Source organism: Rutilus rutilus (genome assembly GCF_951802725.1).
Source record: "Rutilus rutilus genome assembly, chromosome: 11".
Taxonomy (NCBI): domain Eukaryota; kingdom Metazoa; phylum Chordata; class Actinopteri; order Cypriniformes; family Leuciscidae; genus Rutilus; species Rutilus rutilus.
Genome location: NC_140216.1, coordinates 22,348,731 through 22,363,969, shown reverse-complemented (window position 1 = coordinate 22,363,969; position 15,239 = coordinate 22,348,731). Strand labels below are relative to the sequence as shown.

Below are 15,239 nucleotides of genomic sequence, written 5' to 3'. Positions count from 1 at the left end.
CTATCCACCATAAAAGTGCATCTATCCATCATAAAAGTGCATCTATCCATGATAAAAGTGCATCTATCCATCATAAAAGTGCATAAAAGTGCATCTATCCACCATAAAAGTGCATCTATCCATCATAAAAGTGCATCTATCCATGAATAGATGCATATGATTGATCCATTATGGCCTATCATCCCCATAAACTAATTGGCTTCATTCACTGTCTCCTCTCCACCAGTAAGCTGGTGTGTGTGTGTGTGTGTGTGTGTGTGTGTGTGTGTTCTGGTTTCCAGGTGGATGCTGCACATTGCTGGTGGTTGAGGAGATTCCCTCTTCCATATGTGAAGCGCTTTGAGTACCCAGAAAAGGAACAAGTCTGCCAGTCCAAAGGTACTGTCCCCAACCGCCACGCGATGTTGCAGAGGCGTGTCAGCCAAGACAGCCCCACAACATCCAGAGACTTGAGGTACTCAGGGCGGATCTCATCCACCCCCGGTGCCTTGCCACCGAGGAGTTTCTTGACTACCTCGGTGACTTCAGCTTGGGTGATGGACGAGTCCGCCTTCGAGCCCTCAGCCTCTGCTTCCTCAATGGAAGACGTGACGGCGGGATTGAGGAGATCCTCGAAGTATTCCTTCCACCGTCCGGTGATATCCCCAGTCGAGGTCAACAGCTGCCCACCTCCACTGTAAACAGCGTTGGTAGGGCACTGCTTCCCCCTCCTGAGGCGCCGGACGGTTTGCCAGAATCTCTTCGAGGCCGACCGATAGTCCTTCTCCATGGCTTCACCGAACTCCTCCCAGGCCCGAGTTTTTGCCTCCACAACCACCCGGGCTGCAGTCCGCTTGGCCCGTCGGTACCCATCAGCTGCCTCAGGAGTCCCACAAGCCAGCCAGGCCCGATAGGACTCCTTCTTCAGCTTGACGGCATCCCTTACTTCCGGTGTCCACCACCGGGTTCGGGGATTGCCGCCTCGACAGGCACCGGAGACCTTACGGCCACAGCTCCGAGTGGCCGCGTTGACAATGGAGGTGGAGAACATGGTCCACTCGGACTCAATATCTCCAGACTCCCTCGGGATCTGGTCGAAGCTCTGCCGGAGGTGGGAGTTGAAGATCTCTCTGACAGGAGATTCGGCCAAACGTTCCCAACAGACCCTCACAGTACGTTTGGGTCTGCCGAGTCTGTCCAGCTTCCTCCCCCGCCATCGGATCCAACTCACCACCAGGTGGTGATCAGTTGACAGCTCCGCCCCTCTCTTCACCCGAGTGTCCAAGACATACGGCCGGAGGTCGGATGAAACGACCACAAAGTCGATCATCGACCTCCGGCCTAGGGTGTCCTGGTGCCATGTGCACTGATGGACACCCTTATGCTTGAACATGGTGTTCGTTATGGACAAGCTGTAACTAGCACAGAAGTCCAATAACAGAACACCACTCGGGTTCAGATCAGGGGGGCCGTTCCTCCCAATCACGCCCCTCCAGGTGTCACTGTCGCTGCCCACGTGGGCGTTGAAGTCCCCCAGTAAAACGATGGAGTCCCCAGTCGGAGCACTTTCCAGCACCCCTCCCAGAGACTCCAAGAAGGCCGGGTACTCTGCACTGCCGTTCGGCCCGTAAGCACAAACGACAGTGAGAGACCTATCCCCGACCCGAAGGCGTAGGGAAGCGACCCTCTCGTTCACCGGGGTGAACTCCAACACATGGCGGCTGAGCTGGGGGGCTATAAGCAAACCCACACCAGCCCGCCGCCTCTCACCATGGGCAACTCCAGAGTGGTGAAGAGTCCATCCTCTCTCGAGGAGTGTGGTTCCAGAGCCCAAGCCGTGCGTAGAGGTGATCCCAACTATCTCTAGTCGGAATCTCTGAACCTCACGCACAACCTCAGGCTCCTTCCCCGCCAGAGAGGTGACATTCCATGTCCCTAGAGCTAGATTCCGCGTCCAGGGATCGGGTTGTCTAGGCCCCCGCCTTCGACTGCCGCCCGATCCACTTAGCACCGGCCCCTTACGGTCCCTCCTGCAGGTGGTGGGTCCACGGGAGGGTGGCCCCACGTCACTCCTTCGGGCTGAGCCCGGCCGGACCCCATGGGGGGAGGCCCGACCACCAGGCGCTCGCATACGAGCCCCAACCCCGGGCCTGGCTCCAGGGTGGGGCCCCGGCTGCGCCATACCGGGCAACGTCACGGTCCTCTTTTTTTTGGGCATCATAAGGGGTTTTGAACCGCTCTTAGTCTGACCCGTCGCCTAGGACCTGTTTGCCTTGGGAGATCCTACCAGGGGCATATAGCCCCAGACAACATAGCTCCTAGGTTCATTCGGGTACTCAAACCCCTCCACCACGGTAAGGTGGCAGTTCAAGGAGGGGCAAGGCACCGGGGGTGGATGAGATCTGCCCTGAGTACCTCAAGTCTCTGGATGTTGTGGGGCTGTCTTGGCTGACACGCCTCTGCAACATCGCGTGGCGGTTGGGGACAGTACCTTTGGACTGGCAGACCGGGGTGGTGGTCCCTCTTTTCAAGAAGGGGGATCGGAGGGTGTGCTCCAACTATAGGGGGATCACACTTCTCAGCCTCCCTGGGAAAGTCTATGCCAGGGTACTGGAGAGGAGAATCCGGCCGATAGTAGAACCTCGGATTCAGGAGGAACAGTGTGGTTTTCGTCCCGGTCGTGGAACACTGGACCAGCTCTATACCCTCTACAGGGTGCTGGAGGGCTCATGGGAGTTTGCCAAACCAATCTACATGTGCTTTGTGGATTTGGAGAAGGCATTCGACTGTGTCCCTCGCGGCGGCCTGTGGAGGGTGCTCCGGGAGTATGGGGTCCGGGGCCCTTTGCTAAGGGCTATCCAGTCCCTGTACGACCGGAGCAGGAGCTTGGTTCGTATTGCCAGCAGTAAGTCAGACTTGTTCCCGGTGCGTGTTGGACTCCGGCACGGCTGCCCTTTGTCGCCGGTTCTGTTCATAATTTTTATGGACAGAATTTCTAGGCGCAGCCAGGGGCCGGAGGGGGTCGGGTTTGGTTACCACACGATTTCATCTCTGCTCTTTGCGGATGATGTTGTCGTGTTGGCCTCATCAGACCAGGACCTCCAGCATGCACTGGGACGGTTTGCAGCCGAGTGTGAAGCGGCTGGGATGAAAATCAGCACCTCCAAGTCCGAGGCCATGGTTCTCAGTCGGAAAAGGGTGGTTTGCCCGCTTCAGGTTGGTGGAGAGCTCCTGCCTCAAGTGGAGGAGTTCAAGTATCTTGGGGTCTTGTTCACGAGTGAGGGAAGGATGGAACGGGAGATTGACAGGCGGATCGGTGCAGCTTCTGCAGTAATGCGGTCCCTGTACCGGTCTGTCGTGGTGAAGAAGGAGCTGAGCCGGAAGGCGAAGCTCTCGATTTACCAGTCAATCTACGTTCCTACTCTCACCTATGGTCATGAGCTGTGGGTCATGACCGAAAGGACAAGATCCCGGATACAAGCGGCCGAAATGAGCTTTCTCCGCAGGGTGGCTGGGCGATCCCTTAGAGATAGGGTGAGAAGCTCGGTCACTCGGGAGGAGCTCAGAGTAGAGCCGCTGCTCCTCCACATCGAGAGGGGTCAGTTGAGGTGGCTCGGGCATCTTTTCCGGATGCCTCCTGGACGCCTTCCCGGGAAGGTGTTCCGGGCATGTCCCACCGGGAGGAGACCCCGGGGAAGACCTAGGACACGCTGGAGAGACTATGTCTCCCGGCTGGCCTGGGAACGCCTCGGTGTCCCCCCGGAAGAGCTGGAGGAAGTGTCTAGGGAGAGGGAAGTCTGGGCATCCCTGCTTAGACTGCTGCCCCCGCGACCCGGCCCCGGATAAGCGGTAGAAGATGGATGGATGGATGGATGGATGGATGGGCAATATAAATGTAACAAATTATTATTATTATTTCTTATTGTATAGCTTCTGATACCTTTTACTTATATACTTTTATAATGGCTATTATTGATAATTAAAACTGACATTTAACAAAGAGAGATTGTGTTTTATGTGTTAATATTATATTTAGTATGTATTATATTAGAGGCAGAGTGGTCAAGACCGAACTAGTTTGGTATTGGGAAACGGACATTTGAAACATTTCGACACAGTTATGATGTAACGAAGCCTAGATTACTGAAATCACGTGACTTTGGCAGTTTTATAAACGCTCTGAACCACTGATTCGAAACCAAAGATTTGAAGAATCTGAAGAATCAGTGTTTCGAAATCGCTCATCACCAACTACAGGTAACAAAGGTTTTTGGCTCCATCGCATGTTTTGATCTGCGCATCTGAGACGTAGACACACACAGACCAGTGAAAAGGGTCTCGTTTTGAAGCTAAAAACCTGAAGAAAGAGCTGGAGTAGCGTTTGAGGCTAGTAGTGATCAGAGCTGGAGTAGCGTTTGAGGCTAGTAGTGATCAGAGCTGGAGTAGCGTTTGAGGCTAGTAGTGATCAGAGCAGGAATGTGACGTAGGAGTCATTTCCATCTTCGTGATTCTTTTGATAATTCTGTTACTGTAATGTGTTAGATCAGTGAAATAACACAGTGATACTCTTAAGAAAGCTTTAATTTGATATTTGTCTCTTTTTGGCGTGTTTGTGTGATATAAATGTGAAATTGAATATTATTCGTATGATTGGTCATAATATTCCTCATATGAATAATATATTGGATAAATAATAAGTATAGTAATTGTTTATAAAAATATTATTAATTCCATTTATGAAGCCTATTATATAAAAATGTATTTTGTTTAAAAGCAGATCAATTGCTGAATTGTGAAGGTCTTCTGTGACTGAGGGTGATACATTGATGAAATTCAGGTGAGTTGAATGTTTATGCACTTTCTATAGAGCATGATATAAATTGGAGGTTTTACTAATAAAACTAAACTTTTGTTTGGACAATTCAAGTCAGTGTGTAAAGATATAATATATAGTAGTCTAGAAGCGTCTTGTTGCACTCAGAGCAATACAATAATGACAAAAGAACATTCAACAAGAACCAGTTATATCGACAATTTATCGCTAATTAAGATTTTTTTTAAATTACTGAAAATACTGTTTTTTGTCAATTATTCTAAATAGCATTAAATAACACTGAACATTTAATACTTTGCAACACTCTTAAATTGATCTTATGATTGTCTGATTTCCTTACAATACCTCGGTTTCTCAAAATCTAAGGAATCTGAAAGTAGGAAGTTAATTATTTGCAATTACTTAAGCACAACAACATATCAATACAAATCTAAAAGAAAGAAACATACAGCAAACAGACAGACAGCATTGGTACATTTGTTCAGGGTTTGTGAATGTAAAACGAAGCTAAACAGCAAAATAATGATTAGGGGAGTACACTTGCCTAGTACAATAATGTGGTTTTGTTTCACAGTGTACTTTTTTCTTGATTTACCCCGAAAGAATGGAAGTGAAATGTGACAACATGCCCCATAGGTGGGGTTCATTATAACATGACCATATGACAGATTAAAATGTTATCTGATCTAATTAAAAAATTATCCAAGACAAACGCAAATATTTTCTCAATAAAATACAATTATTAACTTTTTCATATAAAATAATGGCATTTTTTAAATAATTAAAAATAAAATATTTTTTTGAGTTTGACAACAAACACAGCTATACAGCATAGTTCAAAACAAAATAATAATTAATCATTTCTGAACATTGACTCTCAGTCTTTATTCTCCTTTTTCTCATGGTTTCTCAATAGAATTCATAAAAGTATAGAATAGAATATCATAGTTCTAATAGAGGCTCATTGTAATGCAGTGTGACAACATGCCCCGCCTGAGCAACTGGGGTTTAAACATGACGAGTGTTTCTGCTGGTTAAATCAGCATTAAAGAACTATCTCAACTGTTAATTAACAGATATAAGATTAAAATAATATCAGATTTGTCTAATTTTAAAGGTCCCGTTCTATGTGATCCCATGTTTCAAACTTTAGTTAGTGTGTAATGTTGTTGTTAGAGTATAAATAATATCTGTAAAATTATAAAGCTCAAAGTTCAATGCCAAGCGAGATATTTTATTTAACAGAAGTTGACTACAAAAAACGGCTGGATTGGACTACACCCCTCTACATCCTGCTTTAATGATGTCACTAGAACCGTAACCTCCGCCCACAGGAACACAGGCGTATTGATGGCGAAATGTCAACAGACGTGGTTGATGTTTATCTATAATCGGATACCGCAAAAGTTTAATTCGAAGTTGTTAGTTTGCTCTGTCCATTTCACCACGGACTGTTTTTCTAACCTGGAATAATATCAAGCAGACTTCTCTCAGCGTTTCATACTGACGAAGGGGACTATTTCAACTATATTCCAGCAAGCGGTAAGTATAGTGATTTAATATGGAAGTAGCGATCACTCTTCACATCGTTCGTTTCTCTTAGTAGGATGAAAATAATCTTACTTAAACTGTGATTAATATACAGAAAGCGATCAAAGAACAATCCCTTTCCAATCGCCCAAGCTGTCAATCATACAGCGCGAGTTTATCTGGACACTTGCCAAAACTCGTTATGAAATCAATGAAGCTGTTACACTGCACAACGAAGCTCTTACTGTATTTATATGCCTCATGTTTGCATTGGTGAAATCATTAGTGAGTGCAGAAACTGCGTTGCAATGATAAGATCTTTCACTCGATCAACAGACTGTCATCTGCTCAGTGCTCATCACTGCAACCTTTTATGTGATGGTAATAGATCTAAATACTTAAAAAACTTCTCATGATTCGTTAATCCAGATAGCTGTAATAGTAAAAACGTATAATAGCTGTAATAGTAAAAGTTTTCCAGATAGTTCCACATGTAATGCCAGATATTTCATATGCAAGCATGTCAGCCAATCACAGCAGAGGGCGTTTACACTGAAGTCTCACAGCAGACACGCCCCTTCAAACAGAGTGTTCAAACCAGGGAATGAAATCAGGCTAGGAAATATGCCTTTTATTTCTAAATTATAAAAAAAATTGATCTAAAAAACATACTAACATTATAAGGGCACCCCTGGAAACATTATAAAATAATAAAAATAATCCATGGAATGGGACCTTTAAAGAAACACAAAAAACAGAGATGAAAAATTAACATAGGCTAAGTAAGAAATTTACTTTTGCAAGTGCAATTTTTTTCTCTATATAGTGTTGATATGGCAACTAATAAATACACTAAGAGAGACCGAGTGTGTCAGATATTCTGTTCAGCTTGTCCACTGATAGGTTTGTTGCTTTATTGGCCTGATATGTGGAATATAGTAGCCTATTGCCAAAGCATTTTAATTATATTTAAATACAGAATAGAATTACACCACCATAGAAAAACAAACAAATAAACATTCAAACAAACAAACAGAAGAGGAACAGTTGATAATACAAAAAACAGCCGATAATATCACTTTCCTTATATTAAAGGGACACTCCACCCATTTGCATTAAGCTTTGCATTGTTAGAAACCCAGTCATACTATTGAATGGTCGTGCAACACTCTCTCATTTTCCCCTGAGACGGGAGAAATCCGTTATTTACCTTTTACACTTCCTCCTACAATGACGCAAAAATCGTCATTTTGCGTCATTGTAGGAGGAAGTGTAAGAGGGGGGGATTTCTGTTGAGACTACAAGCACTAGTTCCTCATCTTTCCCAGGGGGCGGGACCCGCTCACGCTACAGACCTATTACAGATCAGTGGGTGCAGGGCCGTTTGAAGGAATTTGGGGGCCCCAAGCAAAATGGACATGGAGGCCCCCCCCCCCAAAAAAAAACATAATATAATATGTAACCATATTCCGTCCGTTCGAAAAAAAAAGTTGCACTAACTGTTTGTTACAAGCAGCATTTGCCGTCAGGCAGGTAGCTAACATAAACATATTTTTTCTAGCCTACCTGCTGAAAAATTACACCATTTGTACAAGACAAGTGGAGCTATTTTATCCAGTGTAATTTATCACTTAGGCCTACCTCTATCTTTAGGGGTGTAACAAAATTCACGGTTCGGTTCAATACGATACTCATGTGTTACGGTTTGGTATGTTTTCGATACAGCAAAAAGAAAGAAATGCCAATTTCCTTGATTTATTTATTTTTCTTCTTTTTTTAATTAAAACTAGCATCATAAAATATGATTTATTTTTACTTTGAGCAATTCTGGAGCTATAATTGACTCTTCTTAGGAGCATATAAAACAAAACAGCTCCTTGGAAAAAATTTAATGTAATTGTATTTATGTATTGTAGTAGTTATAAACAAATGTTTATTTTAGTTAAGATTAACATTTGCATTGTATTCATAATGTCAAAATAAAACCGAAGTAATGTTACTTGAAGGCATTATAGCCTACTATTCCTGCCAAACTATGTGAATGTTTCTCACTAGATCTCGCAGCAATGTTATTACTTCAGTGGCGAATTCAAATGCTTTCTTTACTGGATCTCTTATTAGAGCTGTGTAGTAACAGTAACAGTGTCGCATGATCACGATCGGCTCGCGCTGCACTGGTCCAAACTGATAAACAACGGTCCGTCAACCACACAATAAAAACGAGTAGCTCATTTTCGTTCCCGCTTACATTACATTTGCCATTTGATGTTGGGCAATGTTGTGGCCGCGCCGGCGTCTCTACATTATGAGCGCGCTTGCCACGCGCAACGCGCCTACATTTGAAATAACTAAATTTTGGTCGGCAGGAAAAATGATCCAACGAACCGATCGGTTTGAAAACGCGTACCGAACACCGAACCGAAAGCCTCGTACCGAACGGTTCAATACGAATACGTATATCGTTACACCCCTACTTACCACTATCTTGTTTTTTCTTATCCTCCTCTTCCTTTCTCTTCATTATTTTCTGGCTTCCTGAAGCATAATTCCGCTTCATGATGACTGCCGAGGAGTTTTTGTATTTTGCCGGCAGCAGAGATCACGTGATTGGCTGGCTGCTGTCAGCGACTACTGAGGGGGGCCCCCTTGAGGGGGATCCCGATAACAGTGTCATTGCACTTTACTGCATTGACTATCAAAGGGGCGCTCACACAGTTTGTCATTGCATTTTATTCTTAACCAGTCGTTGTCTTGGGGCCCCAGGCCAGCTCGGGGCCCCAAGCAATTGCTTGGTTTGCCTGTCTTGTCGCGACGGGCCTGAGTGGGTGGGACTTTACTCTCTGAAACTGAAAGCAATATCCTCCATCTTGTTTGAAGCTAAGCTAACAGGCGCTGTGGAGACAGATGTAAAGTTATGACAATAGCGGAGGAGAGTGCTCAATATGATATAGAAGAAGAGGATTTCGGAAGTCTGATGCTTGAATCAGGTGTTTGTGGCTACCTTTACAAACCGCATTATAGCGAAGAGCTGCCGAGGCAGAAGACCTGCCTGCCGCGGACGAGGAGCCCGGACTGGCTCGAGTTAGGGCGGACTGGTGGCGCCGGTGATCTCACTATGCAACTCATAGACTGTAAGATGCAACTACGAACACAGAGATAGAGTCCGTCTGCGGCAAAGAGTTTCAACGATGACAATTTCTCCTGGACGAAATCTCTGAATCAGACGAGGACACGGACGTTTGTGTTGAGAACTATCCTAGTTTCGCACCGCATATGTTCTGACTGAACATCCAGGTACCATGCAATAATTCACCTTTTCGAAAGAAATACAAACGAGGAGTAATGAGTTCGCCAACTAACTAGACATTTTGTGTGAATGTGAAATGAATTTCAAGCTCTGGTGGTAGCTAGCCTTGTAGACGGAAGAGTGATTTCTCTTATAGGCAGATATGCGCTTTCTGGATTAGTGGGAGTGGCTTGCGGAGCTGTGCAATGTGGTGCATTGTGGGAGTTGTTGTCTTTCATACAAATGCGTCCTGAAGTTATTTTTTGTCTTTCCTCGGTCACGAAGGCACCAAATTCAAAATTTATTTTACATTTCGACTACATATATGACCCACTTTAAATAAAAAACAATGTTAAAATGGGTGGAATGCCCCTTTAATTATAATTAATTACAATTATTTACAATAAAGAATACTGTATGTGAAGTATAGAAAACAAATATTAGTATGGTGTGTAAGGTATAGGCTATTCATATTTTGCAGTTTGGCTGCCATGCCATCCTCTCCGAGCATATACCATTTTATCATTACAATACCAATATATATGTTTCTTTGTTTAAATGAGGAGGAGAAATTGAAAATGATTCCTTCATATGCTGATATGAGATGTGTTATGTCTTATATCAGGATGGACATGCGTGTGGTTTTGTTTCTAACACTTTTTACTGGGATGTGCGTCGCTGATTCCAAAGGTACGTTTAGAATAATACAAGTAAAAATGCCTGGATCTGAAAATCTGTAATTATTGTGTATCATAATCAGATTAATTTATTACAATTATAGGATGAAAAATGGTTATTGAAAATGTGTTATTTATTTATAAAGACTCTATGGTATAATTGTTTTTTTGTACTTGGTAATGTGTTTATAACTGTTATTATTGTATTAACAGTAAAGGACACAGCATCTTGCTCTGTTGATTCAAGTGAGTGTTCTTCATTAATTTGGATGTTGTCAGTAACACGTATATAATATTCTTACTGAATATTTGGTAAGGGATAATGTACATCATCAAGACAGTTATCGCAAAATAACCCATGGCTACTAGCCACAAATAAATGATTTTGGACACAAAATATTGATTTGAGTTTAAATAGCTCACTTGTAAAAAATGCAAATCTTCTTTGATGAAAAAATATTCCCAGCAAGGCAAACATTTAAGGGATAATGTACAGTTCATTTACACAATTTTTACACTTATTTGTCTCAAAAGTATTTATTGAGTCCATATGTCATGCAAACAAGAAACTGCTTCTAACCTTAACTGCGATGCTGTTAGCGAATGTTCATTGGAAACATGGTTTCAGGAAACACCGACCATTACGGTGTAAAAAGCAATCATTCGGGCAACAAGACGAACACTACTGTACTCTTAATACTAAAAATACTTCAATGCAATCTGAATATTTCAATACAATCAATAACTATAACAGAGACGCAACTGGCACCAGTTGTGTTTGTATGAAACGAGAGAGAGTGGGTCCACAGTGTGATGCGGCTCCAGAAACCCGGATGAGCTGTGTGTTATCCAGCGTTACTGTTGATGACGGTCATTATCTGGGAATATCAGACCTCGGAATGTCACGACTGACCGATCAGAATCAAGTATTCCAGAGAGCCGTGTAATAATCATTTGGATTACATAGTTTAGCATTATTTTGCCAATTTTATTGGGAAAAACACATTAAAGTAAAAAAAGAAAAGTTATTTATTATTTTGTGTTAAACAGGGAATCTTGCTCTTGGAGCCACAGCTGTCCAGTCTTCCACATTCGGTCAAACTTACTTATACGAAGCTCAAAATGCTGTCGATGGCAACAGGAATTCAATTTGGAGTAATGGGTCATGCATTTATACTAATGCAGACAAAGACCCCTGGTGGAGAGTTGACCTGGGGAAAGTCTACAAGGTAACCAGGGTTAGCATCACTAATAGTGTAGAATTTCAGAATACAAATGGAGCTCAGATCCGTATCGGCAACAGCCTGGGAAATAATGGCAACAATAATGAGCTGTAAGTATTATCTCTCTCTTAATACCCTTAGACATTTACTAAATTAAATAACATTACTTTGAAAAAATAATTTTAATATAAAAACTTGCCTTTGACAGAAGTATATTTAATATGCTTCTTACCGTTTTGATCCGCCCCTCTCTATTTCTCTGTGTGTCTTCACAGGGCTGCGACTGTTGAGTCCATCCCAGCTGGAGAGACTAAAACATTTGATTTTAAGCCTATTAGGGGGCGATTGTTATGGTTTAGAAGGAGAGAACCCAATCGCAGACCATTTGCAGACATCTCAAGGGTTTATTACAGAAAAAACAGGGAAAACAAAACCCACGAGGGGGCAAAACAAGATAGGGTAGATATTAGACAGACAAGACTAGACTAGACTAGGACTCAGACTCAGACTCAGACAATAAACTAACAGCTAAGACAAGATCAACTCTTCACAAGACTTTCAACAGGTTACTCACGGTAGGTATCACATTGATTGAATAACAATGAACCAGCACAGGACAGCAAACACAAGGGGATTAAATAGGGAGAAACTAATGAGGGAAACAGGTGAAGCAATAATGACAAAACGAGGATAACAAGGGGGCGGGGCAAGAGAACGAGACAACACAAGCACATGGCCCCGCAAAAGGCCATGTGTTTGCACATAAAACACGGGTCTGTCATGATTCTGCCTCAAGACTAAAGAAAATCAAGGACACGAGTGCAGAATCATGACAGCGATATGTCAATATTTTTATACCGGGGCGCACTCAATATTTCTCACTGTGTGAAGTCGAGGTGTTTGCAGGTAAGGGACAGAGAGAGAAGACTCTGTGATAGAATTTGTTTATGTTCTTATTAATGTGTGTATAACTGTTATTATTTTATTAACAGACACATCAACGTACACTTGTGTTCCAAGTGAGTGTTCTTCATTACTTTGAATGTTGTCAGTAACAAATAATATAATATTATGTTGTTACTTAATATATTCTTACATATAATATTCTTACTGAAAATGTGATAACCAATAAGGGATAATGTGAATCAACACAGTTGTTATTGTAAAGTAAACCCTGAAAGGGTGATCAGGACCCCGTCTTATTAAATTGCTACTAACCACAAATAAAAAAAATTGGACACAAAGTATTTGAAAAAGAGCTGAAATATTATATTAGCTCACTTGTAATAAACGTAAAGCTTCTATGAAGAAAGAATATCCCTAGCAAGACAAACCTACAAGTTCAAACAAGACAAATATTTAAGGGATAATGTACAGTCATGTACACCAAATTAATAATTACATGAACATATTGATTAGAGATGAAACTGTTTTAAATTCTTGGCCGTTTATTATCTTAGAATCCATTATGGTGTACAAAAACAATCATTTAAGCAATAAGACGAACACTACAGTACTCTTAATACTATTATACTTCAATACAATCTTAATATTTGAACACAACCAATAACTATAACAGAGACTCAACTGGCACCAGTTGTGTTTATGTGAAACGAGAGAGAGCGGGTCCACAGTGTGATGCGGCTCCAGAAACCCGGATGAGCAGTGTGTTATCCAGCGTTACTGTTGATGACGGTCATTATCTGGAGATATCTGTCACGACTGACCAATCAGATTCAAGTATTCCAGTGTACCATGGGTGCAGCAGGCGTAATGATATGACGCAGCGCCTGAAAATAGTCCCCAGCTCGGTAACTTCTTCCAACGTGACCGGGACTAAGTTTGTCTAACCTATTAGACCTATTTTCAGGCGCTGCGTCATATCATTACGCCTGCTGCACTCATGGTACAGCCGCACAGTTCCTTGATTATTACGCCGGAATGAGAGTAGTTCCTAGTCATATAGGCTTAGAAAATCGCAACTTTTCATTTTCCGTCGATCTTAGTACACGGTTTAACTACAGAAGAGTCAAGTTTTAAATAGGAAAAATATTGAAACTCTTTGGTCATTTTGAAAGAAATGCTACTGGACTCATCAGAATCAATGATCTGTGCTAAGCTATGCTAAAAGTGGTACCGTCAGACCCGGAGTTCGGCTGAATGGATTCTAAAACGGTAAAACTCAACTGTTTAACTCTGGGGGAGATGTAAAATGAGCATATTTCCGAAAAAAGGGGAGTATCCCTTTAATAATGGTTTTCTGATTTCATTGCCAGATTAAGTGGAATGAGAGGGTGTTACGCCACAGTCCACTGATCCTACAAGCAAAATACCAAACTTCTGTTTTCTGAGCAATACTAATATTGCACTTTTTTCATTGTTTTAATTTTACCTGTATGCACATTTTATCCTTAAGATAAATTATAAGTTTCAGTGCACATTCAGTAAAGGTTTGAAATGGTTTTTAAAATGCACCTGATTCTTAACCCCAGTTTGATCCAGGGGTTTGTGTATTTATTTACTTATCTTTTTATCTCTCTGCTTTCTAAATCAATAAATTACTACAGCATTGCATGTTGTATTGTATGTTTCTGAATCAAAAAAAGGCTCATTTGGATATTTACAATGAGGAGGAGGTATAGTGTTACATAGCCACCCATCTAGGGTTGAGGAGCTGATAACAAAGTAAAGAAGAATTACGTTAGAAGAATTAGAAGAAAGAGAAAGAAAAAGAAAACCATGGAGAGAACAAAGATTTCCAGCCTTCTGTCACAATCAACAACAACCACCAAATCAACCAATATTAACTTTTAATTTAATTTAACTTTTAATAAATAATCTGTTATAAAGAGAAAAAAGGCACAAAATCAACAATAACCAAGCCAGAAATATTAATATGAAAAAGAATAATAATGAAAATAGGGGCAATAGCTTCAGGGGAGAGCCTGGCCAAAATAACAATACAAAAAACGAACTACCCCAGAAATCTCTCTAAATTACCTGGAGAAAGATAATTCAGTATAATAATTTACATAACTCTTCCCTCTCTCCCTGTTTAACCATAAACTGGAGAAAATCAGGATTGCAAACAAAAATTGCCCGGTATGGGCATGGAGACCAACATCTGGCACCATGAAAAGTCCCAGTTACGAATGTAACCCTCGTTCCCTGAAGGAGGGAACAGAGACTTGAGATTGGGATCACGCTTAGGGAAGACTGTCATCTTCGAGTATTGATAAAACGAGCCAATGCACACATTGGCGTGTGAGCTTTGCATCCACACTCCGCCCCGCAGCGCGGGTATAAATACAGAAGTGGATGCACGCACCACTTGTCTTTGCTGAGGAGCCGAGCGGAGCCTGGAGTCAGCGGTGGTCCAGCAATAGTGGCGACTGGACTACGTCTCCGTTCTCTCCTTCAGGGAACGAGGGTTACATACGTAGGGGTGTGAAGTAACGAATTACAAATACTCACGTTACTGTAATTAAGCAGTTTTTTTCAGAAATTGTACTTTTTTGAGTAGTTTAAAAATAGTGATTGACCAATATATCGGGCCGATATTTGCGGGTTTTACGTGTATCGCATCGGCCGATACGTGGCTGCTGCGTTCGCCGATATTTTTTTCCTGCCATTATTTACAGACAGCTAAGTTTGTAAGCTGTAACCTATTTGACTAAGCTGAAATATTGCCATACACTTTGAAAATGGAA

At 42.3% G+C, this 15,239-nt stretch overlaps 1 protein-coding gene across 2 annotated transcripts; it reads left to right on the top strand.

Annotated features, from left to right (window-relative positions):
• The first annotated feature begins 4,147 nt into the window (after positions 1-4,147).
• LOC311300450 (fucolectin-7-like) lies at positions 4,148-14,063 on the top strand. Of its 2 annotated transcripts, none has more exons than XM_084424729.1 (7): positions 4,148-4,236; positions 4,757-4,816; positions 10,255-10,319; positions 10,520-10,552; positions 11,357-11,639; positions 11,805-12,435; positions 13,806-14,063. In XM_084424729.1, the coding sequence occupies exons 2-6, from the start codon at positions 4,806-4,808 to the stop codon at positions 12,016-12,018; spliced, it is 606 nt and encodes a 201-aa protein (XP_084280855.1). In that variant the 5' UTR covers positions 4,148-4,236; positions 4,757-4,805; the 3' UTR covers positions 12,019-12,435; positions 13,806-14,063. The 2 variants fall into 2 exon arrangements, with proteins under 2 accessions (XP_084280855.1, XP_084280854.1); XM_084424728.1 differs by having other exon boundaries at positions 4,167-4,236; positions 4,754-4,816.
• The last annotated feature ends 1,176 nt before the right edge of the window (positions 14,064-15,239 follow it).

Excerpts from the sequence above, each read along its gene's own strand:
- LOC311300450 (XM_084424729.1), top strand. Across the intron at positions 10,320-10,519 it reads GTGCGTCGCTGATTCCAAAG|TAAAGGACACAGCATCTTGC; the intron begins GTACGTTTAGAA and ends TTGTATTAACAG. Across the intron at positions 11,640-11,804 it reads AATGGCAACAATAATGAGCT|GGCTGCGACTGTTGAGTCCA; the intron begins GTAAGTATTATC and ends GTGTCTTCACAG.